The sequence below is a fragment of the Pelodiscus sinensis genome, chromosome 7 (assembly GCF_049634645.1).
Source record: "Pelodiscus sinensis isolate JC-2024 chromosome 7, ASM4963464v1, whole genome shotgun sequence".
NCBI lineage: Eukaryota > Metazoa > Chordata > Testudines > Trionychidae > Pelodiscus > Pelodiscus sinensis.
The window spans coordinates 7,914,555-7,935,334 of NC_134717.1; the positions used below are offsets into that span (position 1 = coordinate 7,914,555).

The following is a 20,780-nucleotide window of genomic DNA, read 5'->3' on the forward strand; positions in this document are numbered from 1 at the left end:
ACAGTCTCTGTGTTTTATCTGTCAGGAAAACTGCTCAAAGTAAATACCAATTTTCAAAACTCTCATGTGTCCTTTAAAAAAGGCAACAGGTTACAGAGCCTTGAATAGAGATTCTAATGCCAAGAAACAACTGTAAACAGTATAGTTCAACTTATCCACAAACTCCAATAAACTACCACCTTTTTTCTGTCCCTGGAACTGTACAAAGACCATCAGTGTCTCTTGAAATTCAGCTTCTTTAGCCGGCCAGCTCCCCTTGCATCTGAAACTCCACTTATCCAAACATTTCCCATCTTGTTTGAGTTTTTCAGATAATCAGAGTTGTACTGTACATAGGTTGGACGTATAACCAGTTGGACAGACTGCCTACTTCCCTGAGCCAGTTTCTGCTCAAGCAGCATGGGATTCAATGGCAGCTACATGCATGCACTGGAGGTCAGCACTTGACCTGCAGTGTTTTGTTCAAACTTGGTTGTTGGGATAAAGCCATCTTTGGAGAACTTCCTCTCATTCCCTACCACAACGAAAAGAATACTTCTTCTGTGTACAAGGGAGTTGGATAGAAGCTGGCATTGCACTGCTCCCTCACAAGGAAGCCAGAACTGGCTTTGAAAAGTGACTGCTGTGAAAGGAATGTCTGGGAGCAGAATGGAGAGGAAGAAGACTACAGGGATGAAGTTGGATTCCCTGATGCTATAGGAGTTCAAATACCGATCAGACTAGATTTTAAAGCCACAGCTTCTAGAAAGAGAACATTATATAGTAATGCTTTTGAAACCTAAGAAGCAGTAACAGAAAAAAGGATACACAGGAATTGCCCTTAAAACTGTCCAGGACTGCCTTTGATGATGCTACCACAATATATGTAGTATTCCTTACCCTGTACTTCCCTGTACCAAGTACAGGGAATACTGTACATTGTGGAGTAAGGACAAGCCAGCGTGACTGTATGTGCCATTCAACCTCAGAGACCAAAATGAAAATTTAGTCCACTAAGTATTTAACTTGCTTCACAAACACAATTATTTCGCCACTGAAGGCCATGGCACAGCAAACATTCTAACACCCTGTTTCTACAGTCTATTGAATTCAAACTTTCATAAAAAGATTTCTGGAAGGAGGGTTCTTGAATCGGATTGGCAGTTCTCAAAATTGGTGGAGAAGTTGCGGACAGTCGGTGCTGAACCGTAGTTGTTATATGATCACAAATGGGAAGAAAAATAGCCTGAGCATTGGTGAATCAGAGATGAGGCGGTCTGCATAATCTCAAATGGGGAGAGAGATGTCCATGCGACACACTCTATGGGGATGTGCCTCACTGCAGGGAAAAGTTTGAAAACTCCACATCGGATACTTCAAGAAATCCTTTCTTGGTCCCAGATCTCTGGAAGTAACCTGAGTAACACACAGGATACCATATAACCAGGTTACCTTGCAGGGCAATTGCACCTCTCATGTTGTCTTCCTTTGAAAAGAATCAGAAAAACACATGGAGGAAAATCGGGTGACTGTAACAATACACTAATATGTGCTTTCTGGGTGAACAGTAGAAATTTGCTGGATCGTGCCCCAGGAGAACTTTCACTGCAAGAAGATTCAAGAGTACCAGGAAATTTAGCTAATGCTTGCAAAGGGAAATAACTCACCAGGGACAAGGGAAATCAAGGGAGACTGGGATCTAAATTACAAAACATACTGCCCTTGCACCTACAGGTGCAGTAAATAAACACATTTCTAATACCAAAGTAGAGATAAGCCAAGCTATTAGCTATTCATAGTCATCAACCAGGTGCTAGAAATCCCAGGTAGAGACATTGGGGCAAATCACAACACTTCCCCAAAAAACTGCCATGGGATCTAATGTTTACACCAAACAGACAGGACCTGGGTTTTTTACGGTTCTGCTCAAAATATCTACATGCAATACACTGTGAGGGGCTTAGGACCGCAGTCATTCCAGATGCTGAGCATCCTCAATTCCCTCTAGTGTTCAGCCCCTTGCAGATACCTTCCTTACCCTCCTCAAAAATCAAACAAAGGGCTGATTTAACCAATTCATCATCGGGGACACTATCTGCTTGCTGGATAATAAGTGCTAAGGATTAACTAGCAGCTATAATGAAAGGTAGCCTCGGTGCCAATACATCCAAAAGCAAAACACAATGATCAAACATTGCCCCAGCGACAGACATTGGCACATTTAAAACAACAGCTATTAACAAAGAGGAGAACATACGTACAGGCAACTTTAAGCCACTTTCTGGTGTCGGTAGCATTTTGTGTTTTTCCTCTTACCAGTGCATCTGCCACAGCAGCCTCCAGATCTGTGCTTGTACTCAGGACTCGCATGGCATTCACAGAAGCAGGCATCCTGCCTGGCTGTCCAAGTCCAAACCGGTCTGCACAAAAGACAACATTGAAAGAGATTGTTAAGTGAATTCACATTCATTCTGAATCCTAATAAGATGTCTGGCCAGGAATTGCTCAACGAAAAGGCTTCGGAAACCCACAGTACCATTTCATGAAATGGTATTTTATCCATCTCTCTGATGCATATTGCCGCTATCGTATGTAAAACAAAAATACTACAAACTACAGTATTTGGGCTACCAGAAACACAATGTTTGATTTTATAGCGTTATTTTACTGATGTGAGATGTGTTGGAAAGGAATCTATTTTTCCTTTTATTTTCCTGTCTCTCTCTCGCTTTCTCTTTTTAAATTAACTCTCTCATTTTATTTTGGTTTCACGAGTCTCTCACATATGGGGCCCGATCCTGCTCTTGTCAAAAGCAACTGTAAAACTCTCCTTGACTTCTCTGAGGCAGAATCAGGTTTTCAGTTCCATTACTCTCTCATTCTAGTATGTGCTGATCTCGCAACTCTCTCATTCAAGCAGCCCCTACTCACAAGAGTCATTTGACTGAAATCAAAACTGTGGGCTCTTAGGGTATATCTACACTAGCCCCCTAGTTCGAACTAGGGAAGTTAATGTAGGCATTTGAAGTTGCAAATGAAGCCCGGGATTTAAGTATCCTGAACTTTATTTGCATCTTCCCATCCAGGCGCCATTTTTAAACCCCCGTAGTCTGAACTAACTGGCCGCGGCTACACGTGGCAGTCAAACGTTAACTCGAACTAAGTCCTTCATTCGAGTTAACTGTTATTCCACAAGGTGTAACAGTTAACTCGAATGAAGGACTTAGTTCGAGTTAACGTTTGACTGCCACGTGTGGCCGCGGCCAGTTAGTTCAGACTACGGGGGTTTAAAAACGGCGCCCGGACGGGAAGATGCAAATAAAGCCCGGGATATTTAAATCCTGGGCTTCATTTGCAACTTTGAATGCCTACATTAGCCTCCCTAGTTCGAACTAGGGGGCTAGAGTAGACATACCCATACCTATTAAATTTCAAGACTTTACTAATAATTAGGGGTTTTTTTAATCCCTTCTCAGGTGAGGAGAAGAAGAAATACATCCAAAATATAATAAGGGAGAAACATTTATTAGGGGATCAGCTCTGAAGTGGTCCTAATCTCGTCTTTGTTGTTAAATGGCTCTTAGAGGAATTGGCTTAAATTTGCACAGGGCTGAAGTTTGGCCTCAATACAGTTTCACAAATCGACATGTGATTTCTTTTGTTTGCAAGTAAATAAAGGGTTTAATTAGGGTTGCCACTCATCCAGCTTTACCTGGAGACTCTGTTTTATAGCTTCTGAGTCATTTACAGTTGCCAGGTGCCTGGCTTTTGATCGGAAAGTGCAGTTGTAAAGGGACCTGGCAATCGTAAATGGCACACAAACCAGTTAGGGGGTGGCTCCACCTGAGCATGGGCTGGTGCAAATTAATGGCGCAGTTGCTGTGGGACGGGAGGAGGCGCCGAACCATTAACTCGCACCAGTTCCTGCTCAGTGGGGACCACATCCTACCTGTGGGCAGCTCCTTGGGTCATGCTGGTTCCCAGAGTCATGATCTGTATTTTTTTTCATGGGTGTGCGTGGACTCAGCAATGGCGGGGCACATTGTTCCTGCTCATGGCCGGGCTAATCTCCAGTGGACATACATTTATGTTGTCTTAGTGGAGAATAATACTGCTAATGCGACCACTGACGTCAGTGGAAAACCTCCCATTAGCATAATGGTCAAGCTGTACATGCATATACCCATCTATGATGTACTGAAGTGGCGTTTGAGCCATACACAATACAAGACTAATGGGCAAAAGGCTGGAGTAAAGGATCAAATAAAGTATTTTAGCAGTTTTTTTTATTTAATATTTAACTAAAGAAAATTATTCTGTCCATTAAAGAGCTTTGACAAAAAAGAAACAAGATTTTTGCATGTAGTATAAGGACCTGCCTCCTTCCATGTATAGTAGTTTATTTGAGTGAAAATACTTAATAAAGAAATAGTTAAATAAGAAAATTATGCTGGTTTAACGCACCTTAACATTTACATTTTAAAATCTATAGTACAGAAATCTCTGCAATCAATTATAGAGTTTTCTTTTTTACACCTCTGTTTAGTTCTATGTAACTGCCCCAAAAGAAAGAATGAATCGTGGATAATTTGAATTAATCTGTTAAGGGCTTAAACTAGTAGTCATTACTCAGGCAAATCTCCAACTTGAATTAAATCCAACTTTTGCCTGATTAAGGAGTTGCAGGATTACGCCAGCAATGGGAAAATAGAAGGGTTTTTTTTTTTAATTAAAACATATTTTATCAAGTGATAAGCTGAAAACTTTATTGTTTTGATATTTATGGTTAGAAGTGGGTAGATGGTATTAGGAGTTACCTACTATCCTTTATAGATGCTTTACCAGATCAAACATTTTAAATTTACAACAAGCACATTTTCTACAAAACATATTACAAAGGGGGAAAAAAGTCTTAAAAACTACTGCGAAAAAGTAATCAAATCATGACATTTTCCAAGGAAATAAAAATAGTATGCGTTATTACTATCCCCTTTTTTAATGAACTCAGTTGATCAACTGGTATAAATACTTGATTGCAATATCATCCCAGAATGGAAAGATCTGTAACTCTGTTAAAAGGAATGCAGAGGATAGGACACTGCATTATGTACGATACACACTAAATGCGTTGCTACATAGATTTATGTTAAGAAAGAGTACAGAAGAGATGAGTGTTTTCATAAACACAGATGGATAACTGGTATAATACAAAAAGGCAGAAGTTGTTGAGGCCAATTGTGTTCTCAGTTAGATCTGTGCAAGTCTAACAGATTGCAACAGAATTGCTCAGGTGTTACTGAGAGCAGAATTCAGTCTCCTGGCGTCGTTACATTGCACTTTGAATGTCACTGGTTTGCAAGTTAATTTAGTGTTGCATTAGAAAAGGGAAGACAGTTTCTGTTTTTAATGAATAAAATGACAAAATAATTCAGTTGTAAGCCTGTTTAAATTACCCACTGTAAACAAACAAAAGGGAGCTGTTTTTAAACAAATCAGAATAAGTACAATGCGGCATGCGGGTGTAGATCTCGCTCAAAAAGTACTGCTGGAATCTCTGATACACAGATCTAAAGGTCACTGAATAATGGAACGCAAAACACACTAGGTCCTGAAACCCTGATACCACCAATCTTGTTGTCTTTGAGCATGTATGCTCCCTTTTATTTCAACACGAATTCTACGTGTTAAAGAGTGACATGAGTGGAGCCATAATGACCTCAATGTCAGACACATGTTTTTCAAATGTTCTGAAGAACTCTAGTTAAGATGAAAGATTGGTCAAATGTCCTATTGACAATTCAGGACAGTTTGAAACCTGCTAAACGATTACATCTGACTCTTCCAAGAGGTAAGCTGATTTCAGTGGGATTTCTTACGTGAGTTAAATCCTGTGCATTGTAAAGTCTATGCCAGCTGGTATCATGCTATTCAGTGGGTCTGTTCACTACTAGGGAGTTATATGGTGACCAAGGAAATTGGGCACTCAATTCTCAAGGAAATTCAGTGGGATTTGGAAGCAAAACTCCTTTGAAAATTTAGTTCATTTTTAAAAAGGGAAGTTAGGTCTACTTGTGGCCTGATTTTATCAGCTATATGGAGCCAAAATTCCCAATGGCATTGGTCTTCACAAAGACAAAGGTTACTTACTGTGTTGTGCTTGATCATACGTAGGGCGAATTTACAGATGCTAAAAATACAGCGTTTTTCTTAAGAAGTGGAAAAGGAACAGGTGTAGTCTAGACTTTGGCCTCATATTGCAGTTTTTCAGTTATTTTAAGTATTCTGTGAAATGCATCAAATTTGAATTATGGCCTGTACATGTCTAAAGGTCAAAGACAATTCAACTCAGAATTTTTTGGGGGGGAGGGGGTAGGGGGGTAGAATCACTAAATAATAGAGAACCAATTCTGAGGGTTTGGGTTAAATAACAGACATTTAATTCAACCTCACCCTAAGGGAAGGAGAATTAACACCTTAAATGATCGGGCCATTAATTTTTTTTTTAAATGGAGATTACCTATCTCCTAGAACTAGAAGGGACCTTGAAAGGTCATCAAGTCCAGTCCCCTGCATTCACAGCAGGATCAACTACCATCTGACAACTTTTTGCCCCAAATCCCTAAACCAGCAAGGATTGAACTCACAACCCTGGGTTTAGCAGGCCAACGCTCAAACCACTGAGCTATCCCTTCCCCCAATGCCTCCACTCTGCTTTATGGAAAGGACAGTTTTGTAGCTACACTATTAGGCTAACTCCTGTAATCCTCACACCACTCTTGCCAGCTAAATTCCCACTGCTCTATGTCCTCACCCTTTCTTATTAAAGAAAAACTTCCACGGAAATCAAATGATTTCCAAGGCAGTGGCATGTGCTCAATATTGAGGATTTGGCCCATACATTCAATGGGAATTTTGTTTCAATAAAGAGCAGGTGAGAGCCTCATTATTTATCCCATTAATCTTAGTGGCCTTTAAAGGGAGTCTCTCTCTTGACTTGAATGAGGTTTGGACCAGCTCTTACAAATTATATATTAGGAAATCTTACATTAGCAAATTTCACTTAAAAAGCCCATCCAGTGCAAATTTTGTGTCACGCTTGTGCTTCTGGGGCTTGACCCTGCAAGGCGCTGAGTGGTCCTAACTCCCATTGACTTAGATGAGATTTGGGAATACGCAGCAGGATGCAGGAGCTGACCAGTAAGGATCTGAACTCAAGCACCTGCAACTCGCATTGACATTAATGAAAGTTGCGAGTGCTTGGCATCCCTCAGGCGCTATCCAGGCTGCACAGCTGATCAGTTCGCAAGGTGGAATGAAGACTGTCTGGGAACTCCCTTTATTTGTTTGTACACAGCTCATGATGCTCCTAAAGCACTTAAATCAAAATAAAAACATCCAATAAATTAAAATTAAAGAAGCATGTTCAACAAAAACCCCACTGTGATGAAAAGCACATGCCAAGAGCTGGCTGATATGCATGACAACAAATGGTAACGTGGTTGTACAACACGGCTATATTAAGAAGCAGATTCATGCAGTTAGCACTTGTTCACCTGACTGCCCAACAGAATCAGCAGTGGAGAGAGCACTAGTGGACCTGGAATGACGTCGAGAAGCTGCAAGTAAAAGGAATGGCAACACCCACAGGATTAACACACAAGTACCCAACACACAAAATGCCACTGTTCAAAAGGGATGTACACGATTACTACCAACATGGGTGTTTTGTAGTGAAAGGAAATGCCATTGTGTATGAATGCACAACAAGAACAGTGCAAGCCCCAAGGCAAAATCTCCATCAGCAGCTTCCTCCTTTCCCCCACAACCACAAACACAATGTGTGACAAACAAATACGTTGTTTTTAAGAGTACCAAACTGTGTGCAGTTCAGCAAAGACTGATGAGTGCCAGTCATGCTCCAGAACCACAGATCCTAAAAACAGCTGGTATGAGAATGGGGAACATTTAACTTGAAACAGGATTTAGATGGGATCAATCTAAATCGCAAAGTGAAGCCAAGAGGAATGATTAGAAACTGTGCTTGCAATGTCAGTTGTCACAAAAGTGTAAGGAGTCATACAGGGAAATAAATAAGCCACTGGGCATAGCCCTTTTGTTAAATATTTTAGTTTTATAAACACACACATATATACAAAAGCCATTGTGGCTATGACAGTTCTATTGCTGTAACACTTTTGTAAATAGTTGTTGTGTTTATATCAATATATTATATGCATATGTGCATAGAGAAAGAGTGCAATACGTATATATACACACACCACCTTTATATAGTAGCTAAGGCTGCAGTGAAGATTGGAGTCCATCTTCCATTTTAGCCCGATTTTCAATGGATCATAACTTCAAATTCCTTAAGAGCAAAGTTTTCCCATTCTTAGTTTCAGCACAAAGGTCATTTGTTTTGGAATGCTGGAAAAAATTGGTTCAGCCATTTCTAAAGTATTTAAGTGTTTTTAAAGAGCTTTCTCCATATGTCTAGCAATTTTGTGCTCACATAACTCAAAAACACTAAAGTAAAGGCTTGGTTTTGCACTCGGCTCATGTGAGTCATCCTCAGTCAATACAACAGTCCTCCTGAACTCTATACTTTGCTTGTCGCTATTAATAGTGGAAGCAAGCTACATTTGAACAAGGTTCAGAATTTATAAGTTATACAGGCCCGTCTGCACTGTAAGTCCAAGATACAGTCCCAAAAAATTGGACTTGCAGTGAAACAACCTAAAGTGGGGAATGATTTTTCCCATGGCTGACTTCCATTTGTGCAATTTATTTATTTATTTTTTGGTGTGACTGAAGAGCGAGGAATGGGAGCACTTGTAACACATCAATTCCTACAAGCGTCAACAACTTTAATGCAGAATGGATGTATTCCGGGGTGACTTATAGCAGGGACGGCCTGTATACATATTGTCAATGGTGCACATATATGCACATTACAAGAACTCAAAGGATTTTTCTGTTTAATGACAAAACATTTGTAAATACATTAAAATTACATACAAAACATGAGAACAATACATAAAAAATTAGTTTCTCACAGCAGTGGGCTAGAAGATATTCAGGGTGTGCAATGCAATCTATAAAAACGGAGTCCAAAGCCCCATACATTTATTTAAGTGAGAATGGATATAAAAAATGACTCTGGAAAGGAAAGTTTATAGGATCAGTAAGAGTGTTAGATATTAAGCTTCACAAGGAAGACCCTTCCTGTGCATGCATATGGATCTCCCTGTGGGACCAAGGACCAAGAAGAAACAGGGGAATACAAAATACCTATACTTGGCCACGTCGCTCAAGGTTACATTACTGTTGGAACTTCATCATCTGTATTCCCTGCTTTAGAACCTAGCTCTGCAACTTGCTCGGTGCAGGCAAATGTTTACATCTGCACATGGCTCTGGTGACATCCTGGGGGGCCACATGCTGCCTCTAGAAGGGTCAGGTTTTTAGTGTGATCATGACCAGAACATTAGGTTACCCTAAGTCCAGTGGCATACAAGCTAATCTTTACCAATGTGAGTAAAACTACATCCACGGTTATGATCCTTGCTGTAACCACCAACCTCTAGAGTGACAGTGTCTTACTCGGTGTTAGCCCTCTTACACAAAAAGCCTGTTAGCAATTCAAACACTCTTCTCTGGGCTATACCAGACCTGTCTGCCTGCAGAATTGAGAACAGTTGCACTCCAGCTCCTGCGTCCTTTCAAAGTGCCCCCTATGGTACCCGGCCCATAATCATGGGATACCCAGAGAAATCCCAGATCATTTGTTCCCAAAACAAAAGTCTGCCACAATTGACCAGTTTTATCTCAGATCACTGCTCCTGTAAAAGGCACAGCACTTGAATTCAATTATAAACAAATGGAAATGTAAGCAAGAAAGAATAAAGATTGAAATAAAAACCAGTGTAAGATAAGAAACAGTTACATGTAAAACTACACCATGGCACGCATTCCAAAGTCACTTGCTCCTGGTGGAATTCTGCAGCACTGCTCCAGCTCCAAAAGCCTAAACTTAGTGAACAATTATTCTCCTGTCTAAAGAAGCTTCTCTCCAAAACTTCTCTCTGGTGATTTCAGCCAAGTCTTTTGTTCCCTTTTTTATGGAACAAGCTCACTGTCTGCTTACTTCCTATGTGAAGGGTGCACCTCTAAATATACAAGAACAGACCTTTGATGTACATCCCAAGATAGGGCTCCTCCCCACACCTGCTGCTTGCTTTTCCCTGGTAGATTTGCTGGCTGTCGAACCATGCAAATCCACAGGCCTTTCCCCCCCTTCCTTGAGGCCACACTCCTGTCCCACCCTTCATCTGAGACTCAGTCCCACCCACTCCATCCCCTTCCCTCCATCACTTGCTCTTCCCCACCCAACCACCCTCGCTCACTTTCACTATGCTGGGGAAGTGGGATGGAGTACAGACTCTGGGAGGGAGTCTTGGCGTGGGAGGGGGTGCAGGGTTAGGCTTGGGGGGAGGGGAGTTGGGTGCAGGCTGTGGATTGTGGCAGGGGGTTGGGGTGAGGGAGGGGCATTGGGGTAGTGGCACTTACCTTGTATGGCTCCCAATCGAGCCTCATCCCTCCCCTCCTTGGAGCGCCTTGTGTGGGGTGGGGGGGAGGAAACAAGGGGTGTCTGTGCACTACTGCCCACAGACAACACCCTTGCAGCTTGGTCGCAGTTCCCAGCCAATGGGAGCTGCAGATTCAGTGCTTGGGGCAGGGGGGCGGGGGGGGGTGGAGTACACCCTGGAGGCCACAGGGATGTGTGGGCCGCTTTCAGGAGCAGCATGTAGCTGCCGATGGCAACTGGGGGCGCCTGGGCCCTTTTAAATAAGCTATGTGGCTAGACAATTGTCCCCCTTTCCCCTCTCCCTCTGCTGGTGGGGCAGGGGTTGGATCAAGTCCTAAATAATAGCCCAAGATTAACTGATAAAACCAATAATGGAAACTCCAATTACATTGTTAATAATTCAGTTCCAAAACCAAGATTAATCAGGAAGCATAACAAGTTAGTCAGCTGTCAATGAAAATTCAGAGAAATAGCAGTTTAATCGACTTAGCATAGTATTCTCCGATATCGCACTTCGGCCAAAAGTACTTTTCTTCTATCACTAAGCAAAATATCCTCTGATCTACCCTGCAAATCTCGACTTTCACATTTCACTCTACCCACATACTGTACAAACACAGAATGAAAAGAATGATCAGAGTTGAGGACCAAAGAGGAGCATTTCAGCCATTTTGTTTTACCTCCCTTCCTGGTCTCATTGGAGTGCATAATCCCCATATACCTCAGTTCATTTACTTCTGCAACTCTTGGCTCTAATTTTGTAAATTAAAGTTATATCAAGCCCAAATTGGTATTCTGGATCCAATTATGCAATATTCCATAAAGTTGCACTATGTCACCAGCTATAAAGCTAGAGCCTACAGCTTTTGCATATGCCAACCCTGACAACTGAATCCATCGTAATTTCTTTCCCCCACTTTGAAAACCAAACCCATAGCTATAGAACTAGAAAGAGATCCACTGTATTTTGTCCTGAGATGACAAACAATTCTTTTGTACAACAGGTGATATATTCTGACAGATATGATATGACATTTGATCAGAAACATTAACTATCCTATTGTTTCAGGCCTTTGAAGAACAAAAATGTCTGCATATGATAATCCATAATGAGATTTTATATTTGTACTGTACGTTTAAATTGAAAGACCATGTTAGTTAAAGCCTTCAACCTTTCAGAGAGCAAAAAGCTCAAACTTGAGGAGAATTTCTGTCACAATGGCATTTCCAACTTACAAATCAGTGGCTAACAGCAGTGTATAGCACTTTTAAATAAAACGAAGTTTGATCTCTCAACTGGAGTTTAGTGTGACATTATGGTTTCTCTTTTTCTATTTAGCTTTCAGATCAATTTGGGTATAATTAAAGTCTCTCTGCAATAGGCTTCGTGGTGCTAATAGCCATACTCTGAGCTGCACAAGTAGGATTCCTTGCACAGTTATCCATCAAAAAACACTAGCACAGTCTTTTTAGGTGAAACACAGCAGCGTTCTGTACAAATGGACTTAAACTGAAATTATCACAGGAGTTCAGGATCAAGGGACTTTCTACTACAAGGAAACACTAAGAATCAGAATTGAAACATGCAGAAGAGAATAAAGAGGAAGCAGGGCTGGAAGGGGGGAGTGTAAGGAAGTGAACAGAGGAAGAAAACAAGTTCATTCCACCTGGCAGTGTCTTGAACAGACAATCAGAACGGGGAAAGGGAAATCGACCCTTAAAGCTCCAATGCCTACAAGTACTCACCAAGTGGAGGGAAGCCCCGAGCAGGGCTTGTATCTCGACTGCTCTCACGGCTGGTATCGCGGCTGCACCCCTGACTCATGCTGGGTCGGGGGATACGGCTGCTCCGTGCTAGCATGCAGCATGGAGAGTTTCAGAGAAGGTGAACAAGTTTAATGAGGACAGACAGCTTAGTAAGTCAAGTCACATTTCTGTTAGTTAAGGTAATAATTACACCAGTAATTCTCATCTGCTACAGCCACCTCAGGCTTTTCACAAACCAACTGTACTACATTCTGAGCTGTGTTTTTAACCTGAAGATTCAGTACCACCAACTATCTGGTGGGCAGTATGTTTTTCTCACAAGCAATCCAAGCTTTGTTATTTGAGTAGAGCAAGAGATCTTCATTCATTTAAATGAGTGGCTAAGCTCTGCTGCTACAGAAGCATGCAAAACAGCAGAGGCTAAAAGAAACCTTTCTGGATTTTGCTTACTTACAAGAAAAACAGTATTTTAAAAGAAGGGGAAAGCATTTGTAACATGATCAGAATTAAAAAAAAAAAAAAACTGCCACAAAAGAAAAAGCCATTTCTGTGTATGTTTGGCTTTTGCAAGGATAGTTTTCTTATGGTCAAATTTCTTGGGGGAAAATAATTGAAGTGTACAGATTTACAGAGGTAAATTTCCCCTTGAGCAATATTGTGAATAGAGAGGGTTACAAAGCTATTTTAATCCTAAAACAACATGTGTCTCAATTGTTTCTGTCCTTTTACCAAAAGCTGACTAATTTTTTATTGCCCAATACAGCTAAAAGTACAGATGTAAAATCCTATTTAATCAGTTAACTGTTTAAATGTTATGTTTAACTGTTTAATCTATAACCGGTGCACATCACCCAGTAACAGTGAATCTTACTGGTTAACCATTCACATCCCTATCTAAAAGCAGAAATATACTCCTTGCACTCCTTTCCCCAACATAACTTTTGAGGCATGTCTACACAGCAGGGCTAAAGCCGAAATAAGCTACACAACTTCAGTTACGTCAATTGTGTAGCTTAAGTCAAAATAGCTTATTTCAGCTTTTGGCACTGTCCACAAAGCAGAAAGTCTGAGACAGAGCACTCTTCCTCTGATTTTCCATGCTCCTCGTAAAAGGAGGGTTACAGGAATTGGAGCAAGACGTCCTCCAACTCACCATTATTTTGACACTATGTCAGAATAACTACTTGTAGTATAGACACAGACTGTTATTTTGGAATAACGTCAATTATTCCGAAATAGCACTGCTGTGTAGACATAGCCTTACTGAGCCAGATTCTGATCTCGGACACACTATTAATTCCAATAATTTGAGTACAGGATAAAGACTGAACAGCAGCAAAACTGCCTCATGTAAATTGTAACTGGTTTATTTCTTTGAAATCTCTACTGCAGTTGGATAGGGTAGCAGATGCCAATGAGTCCTAAATTAGTTCTGCATAAGAGAGAATGCACAGTATCACATTTGTATATGTAACAAAGAGAACCTGAGTTACAATTAAGCACCGTGAGTTTACCTTGCATAATTTAATGATTGTACAGTCTCTTTTCACTGTCCTAGTCTTTGGAAATGAAAGTAGCTATTTTTAAATGAGCAGCTAGGAAAGTTCCTGAAGGAACTGTCCACAGTGCCCGGACTAAAATCAGATCCTTTAGCTTTAATCTGGATGGCAAAGGTGCAGAGGCACATACCATAGTGCTGTCACCTACTCTTATCTGTCTGCTCCATTCTCAGTGCAGAGCAAGATGTTCATATTTGCAAAACTAAGTCTTATGCATGCCTTACAGCAGAGGTGGGCAACCTAGGCCAGCGAATGGGTCACATCAGTGACCCTGCTTCGTCTCAGTGGGCTGCAAGATTGTCGTAACCAAGACAGTCTCTTGGGATAGGTAGTTTTGTTAACTGTGCTTGAGTAACTAGAATTTGCAGTGTGCGCCGACTGAAGCATAGCAGCGCTTCAATTGGACACAGAGGGAGCACACGATTCTCACAGCCAACGTTATGTACAATCAGCACGTACCTCACTTCACGTGCCTTTGCTTTACATGCGTGTCACTTTAGTAATACGGATAGGAAAAAACTATGTGGACTGAAACCAGAGGAATCTGGCAACTCTGCATGTGGGCAACGGTGAACAAAATGTATCTTGGGCCACACACGGAACTCGATAGGCCACATGTGGTTCTCGGCTTGCAGGTTGCCACCTCGGCCTTAATATGTAAATTCTTGTAAATGTTGATAGTGCCTGCTCACTCCTAAAGGTGCTGGGGGACAGTGCAAACAGAACCAAGGTAATGGAAAAATTTAGCACTCTGGGACCAGTTGTGTAGAATCACCAAGAAACGTGAATTGAATATTTTTGCAGTCCTCATTACTAAAGATTAGAATATTAGGGATGAGGAGGACAGAGTTAGAAGTAAATCATCTGTTTTTATGTTAGTGGTTAATTGCTGGGTCTAACACCCTTCAAAGTATCCACTGGAGTATAACAGTACAGGACAATATAGAATCCTTCTCATATAGAGTAAGAAATTCAGATATAAACCATTGCCAGATGCCTACTTTCTCAAATTCCTCCCAGTTTTCCAAAACCCAACTCATTAACCTCTTTGATAAATTAATGGTTCTGATGTCCAAATTTTGATGTTGAACAATACAAGACGAACTACAGACCAACTTGATTATAACACCACCATGGCCCAGAAGCCTAGAAAGTTATGAATGACAGAGAGCAGTGGTATTATAATAAGTAGGACTGTCATGGAGTGAATGAAATTAGGACCAAAAATACAGACGCCTCAAATATAAATATATACATAAACGGCAGGGACAGGAAGCTAAGAGTGAGCTATAGGTGAAAGGAAAATTCCCAGAGGTAAGCTACATGAGAAATATACACACTCAGAACTATGGGGTTCTCTAAAAATTGGACTGTTCACTCTTGGGTCACATGCTTACATGTAAATATTGACAACCTTCACATGGATGCAGTTTGCATAGGCATTCATTTATCACAAGTACTTTTATGAAATGCATCTTTCATCTGTCAGTCTTCTTCCTGATTTAAATTCCCTAGGCCTAGAACATATTCTCAGTGGGATATACAGGCATCATGTTTTCCTTTATTTATGGATTTAAAAGCCTACATGCATTATGAGGCATTTGTACTCTTGGAAATTACAAATCAAAACAGAATACTGAGATGTGATGTCACTCACTGGACACATTACCCAAGCAACAAGAAAAATGAGACATTAATATTGCTGGAAATAGATACATACACAAGGGAAAGAGAATGAGTGACAGGAACAGAAGGACCACAAAAAAGAAAAATGACATTAACTCCCAGTGATTTATCCTGCAATTCTATAGTGCCTTGAACAGGACAAGACAAACACTGGCTGAAAAGGATGCCACATTTCAGGAGTTGTTGTGATTCCAAGGGGAGTCTGTCTGCAGGAAGAACTCATCCAACTAGAAAAAAGCCAGACAGCCTGAAGGCTTAACTTTAGGATCCCATTCCAAAAAGTATGGAGCATAAGGCAGGTGGCCAGTCAAATTCCAAAATGAAGGAAAACTAAAGCGCGGGGAGAGACAAAATGATAAGGGGAAGACAGCAGGATCGGCTATTTTCACTCAGGGGAAATGGGGCCTTCTTAAAAAAAAAAAAAATTAATTCACCTTGGCCACCCACTATGTTGAGAGCCAGCTTTTGGTGCAACTTTGAGTGGTGTCAAAGCAAGGGAGACTTTCCGGAGCCATGCTGTATACTACAAACTTTCCATCTAATCTAAAAGGGCATGAGGAGGAGATTGTTATTAGAAAGCTATATGGCAATAGCGGACTTGTCTTACTCCTTTAGATACAGCCGGTCCCCAACTTACGAACGAGTTACGTTCCAAGCACTTGGTCGTAACTCGATGTGTTCGTAAGTCGGGCCCCATTCATTTCAATGGGACGGCACTGTTCGTAAGCGTGGATCACCATTCGTAAGTCAGGGCCGAGCTTAATGGGAGTCTGGTCATAAGTGCAGTTGGTTGTATATCGATGCGTTTGTAAGTCGGGGACCAGCTGTAGTCCTAGGAAAGCCAAACAGTTGACTTATGTGACCACCAGTAGGATCTGGCTCTTTTCCTTAGTCATCCATCTAATACAGGGGTCCCCAACCTTTTCCAGGTGGGGACCCATTTGGACAATTCAGGAAGAGTTGGTGACCCAAGGCAATTCAAAAACGGGGGGAGGAGGGAGGACAAAGCCACCTGGGGAGACACTTGGTGACCCTTTTGAAATGTAATGGCGACCCATATTTGGATCCCGACCCATAGGTTGGGAAACCCTGATCTAATGTATGCAAGACACCTGACTTACACAAATCACAGTTCAAGTAGATCTTAAGGGCCCAGTGCTGGGTTCTATGCTGTCCCTTTTGCAGGAAAGGCAGCATCTCAAAGTTTCTGCCAAACCTGCTTAAACAGCCCCCAGATAACACCCACAGCAAAAAGGCTGCATATAGCTGGTAGAAGCCTAGTTCCAGAACTCCCTTGCTCGTTGCAGCAGATGAACGAAAAGCTCTGAGGAGATAAAGTTCTGTGATTGTGATGGTAAACTGGGCCTGCTACCATACCAGCAGGTTGATTAGCTACCCACTCTGAAGGAAAACAAACTTTACTCTTGAATATTTATGATCCTTTTGGAATCCAATTGGTGCACGGGGAGTTAGTTACTCAGCTCCCAAACCCATCATCAGCACCCCAGGAAACAGCTAAGTTCCTGCATGTTATTTTAAAATTTAAAACTCTCCACAGAGAAGGGGATTGTTTAATCTCACAGCATCTACTCAGTGTAATGCTAACCAAGATACGTATGACAGTGCTAACTCATATATATGAGAATGCTCACTGAGATACCTGCGAAGCACAGGCAACACTGGTCTTCCTAACGACGCTGCTTGAAGCAATGCCTTCCATATCAAATGCATTTTCTTTCTATGGGGACTTTCATTCCTGGACCTCCAGTGTGATTTTAGGGGTGGCATGGAGCCTGACCAGCCCAGGAGAATCTCAAAGAGACATGATAACTTACAAAGACACAGTACATATCACAGGTGTCTGTCAAAAAAGGGAAGCACACAACTGCTATACTCCTCACCAGTAAGGAAGGGGAAAGAGGCCAGGAAAGGACTTGTACCCCCATTACCACTACAGTACTAACCTCACACAGTCTCTGCCCCCAGAGGAGCATAAAATCTGCCCTTGTGGATGGCCCTTGGAGTATACTGGTGGTGGCACAAGAAGGAGTGAGCTCTCTCTCTTGTGTATACAACAGATTGGTCATAATCTGGCCCTAAATTAGTTACTCAAAATTCACATGAGTCAGTGACTAAGCCAAAAATAGGATCCAGGAGTCCTAAGCTAATGGTCTGATTTTTCAATACTAATGAACACGAATGCAGCTGCAATAGCTGGGCACATTTGAAAATCAAGCCATTTACTACTCATTAACACTTCCCTCAAAGCTAAGGCTCCGATTCAAAACAGTAATTAAGCATGTGCATAATGTTAAGAATATGAACAAGTCCCATTCAAGCCAATGAACTACTCCCTTGTTTAACATACTTAAGAGCTTGGCTAAATCAGAGCATGAGAGCGCCTATCAATATGCTTGCGATGTGTCGGGTAGGAGGTGCTAGCTGATTAAATGGACGCTCTGTGATTAGGGAGGGTAAAAAAAGATCTGAGACTCCTGACAAAGTAAAATACAAAATAATTTAAGAAAAACACAGGGCAATTAATACATGGGGAGGGCATTGTAAAAAGGACGGAGAGATCTTAAACTAACTTTTCAAGTATAATTCAATCCAAACAAACTTTATTGCATTACACAGGGTCCAGTTTCTAAAAGGGTTTCTACATTTGGGTATTAAACCAATACAAAACTAAACCAAAACAAAAAAATTAAACAAACAAACAAAACCCCACCCTGATTCCACAGAGGAGGCTTCAACCAGTAACCCAGAAGGAAAGAGAAGACTGACAGATTTGACAGAATCCTGGCACTGCCAAGGAAAGAGCACTGATACGTTCTGCTGTGGAGGCGTGGAAGAGTGATGGGCTACAAGTTACATGGAATTCTCCAAGGCTCCCATCATTTACCTGAATGCACACAACCCAAGAGTGATTTGTGCAAAATAAATTTCCTTCGGATAATAAGAATTGTTTCAAAATAATCCACATAATGTGATTAGAAGCATAAACAGAAACACGATGGTGCTATCGCTTTGTTTCATTTTAGCTGACAGTACTAGTTTGCAGAATGACAGCAGATAGTTAACCTCAATAGATAATGGGGCAGCTTGAATATTTAAAACATTAAACAAAAGAGCACAATATGTTCATACATAAATAATAAAAACAGGTAACAACAGGGAGAAGAAATTTGAACTTTGAAAAATATTCACCATATTTTGGTAAAATCTAATGGATGATGATTCAGGATATGCTCTTAGAGAGATCTACTAAGATCATTTCAATAAATCTGAAATATAAATAAAGAAGGAGTGCTTCTATGCCTATGGTGACATTTAATATGCTATAAACTGAACAGTGGACTTACATTTAAAATACACTGGCTGAAATCCTAGCCCTATTGAAGGCAATGGCAAAAACTCTCATTTCTTTCAATAAAGCTACAATTTCACACAAGCGGCTTACTTGCAACTTCTTATGAATTCTGTAAAACTATATTACTTTTTAATGAAAAAAATCATTTATAAGAATTTATTTCCCCACATAACCTTTAGTACATTTCTTCAAATACATTTTAGATCAACAAAATTAGCAGCAATGAGTATAGCTTTGGCTTCTCCAAAGAACATATATAGAGACTAATTTCTGCTTTCATGCAAAAGGAAGACTATGTTTGTAAACATCTCAGGAATTATGTTTGTTTAATTGATTTAAATTGAATTAGAGAGCCTGCTGGTAAACTTGAAAATAAAAGTGCACACAGTACATTTACACATATACAAAAATATTTGTGAGCAAAATACTTAGCAAGTGACTCTAAAATGCACTCTAATAAAAGATTCCAGAATATACAAGGTGAAGCACAAACTGTTCAGCGTGCCAAATTTAGAAACATGACTCCCCATCCTGCAAGGTGCTGAGTGCTCTCTGACTAATCACTTCCCAGGGTGTTCAGCATTTCACAGAAGTTGCTCAGCTCCTCGCAGGACTGGGCCATTCAGCTTTATTTAAGCCTGAGATTCTTGTAACGGTGGGCTCTCTCCTTTACTTAATGCTTTCCTCATCCTGACTCAGAAACAACAAAGATGATGCAGCTATTTTGAATAGAGGGCATCCCCCACTCTTTTGACCCACGCTGAAAACACAAATCAACGTGGAAAACTTAAATGACTCCCTAATCATGTTTCTACACATGGTAATTAATGTTGTAATTTAAGGATTGAAAAGCGTACAATGGTAAAACGCAGTTGTGTCGTTTCCTTGTTAGCACGAATAACCTGCCCTTGCGCAAGCTCACTGAGGCATCACAGCGGAGAGAATTCTTACCTAGTCCTATTCTGCTGGGGCTTGTCTCTCGGCTGCATCCCTGGCTTCGAGGGATCTTGCTGCGTTTCTCTGAGGATGATGGCACTGGTGGGACTCTGGCTGCTCCGCTGGTCAGTCCACCGTACGCGCTTCCCAGCAGCTTGCCTGGGGAACTAGACCGGCTGCCAGCTACAAAAGAACCAGAAGTAAGAAAGCGTGATAAATCTTTTGGAAAATTCAAAATAGGCATTTTAAACACTTTGAAACAGGGCCTGGAATCAAAAGAGTTCCATCTACAGGATAGACCAAAGGCTGCAGAAGAGTACATGGAAATCTTTCAAGGGACATTGGCTCAGGCCCTGCACAACTCAACAATTGGGTTTGTATTATTCAGGTTGCCTGACCAGTGCAGCTAAAGAACTAATTTTTACATAAAATAATCCAGTGGGGAAAAATTAAGAACCCTATCTCGACCCAGAATTCGAGTAAGGTGATAAACAACCCAATTATATGAAGCCCTGTGGATATGGCTACCACAGCTTGTGATCACAAATATGTACTTTGTAGATCTGTGTGAATGGCTGAAATTAAAATTGCTTAACTAGAAGTTTGCAGCTGGGTGAATTATATGTAACAAATGGCAATATTTGGCCAGTTTTACTTTTCTGTTTGAATTGTCCATGAACAGATCACATTTTTCTAGACTCTGATCTTCGCAAACAGCCTCCTGACCAATATTTATTCACACAGAGCATACAAGCTCTTCATTATTTCACATTTGAAATCAGAGCTGCATCTGGCATTTCTGACTGGACACATGGTTCCCATGGCATGTTTCTGTTGCCTGGCTAGATCAAAGAAACTCGGGGAATTAAGTTTTGGTGGGAATACTCACATT

General features: G+C 41.0%; 1 protein-coding gene across 20 annotated transcripts in view; it reads right to left on the reverse strand.

Annotated features, from left to right (window-relative positions):
- Positions 1 to 20,780, reverse strand: part of CLASP1 (cytoplasmic linker associated protein 1) — a 250,998-nt gene that overhangs the window by 60,736 nt on the left and 169,482 nt on the right. For 19 of the 20 annotated variants that reach the window (XM_075933080.1, XM_075933085.1, XM_075933082.1 and 16 more), the window contains 2 exons: positions 19,904 to 20,071; positions 2,296 to 2,399 (listed from right to left, as the gene is read on the reverse strand). In XM_075933080.1, the coding sequence (XP_075789195.1) occupies positions 2,296 to 2,399; positions 19,904 to 20,071 (272 nt within the window). Of the gene's footprint in view, positions 1 to 2,295; positions 2,400 to 5,581; positions 5,588 to 7,532; positions 7,596 to 12,313; positions 12,422 to 19,903; positions 20,072 to 20,780 lie in introns of all 20 variants that reach the window. The other variant, XM_075933099.1, reaches the window with a different exon arrangement.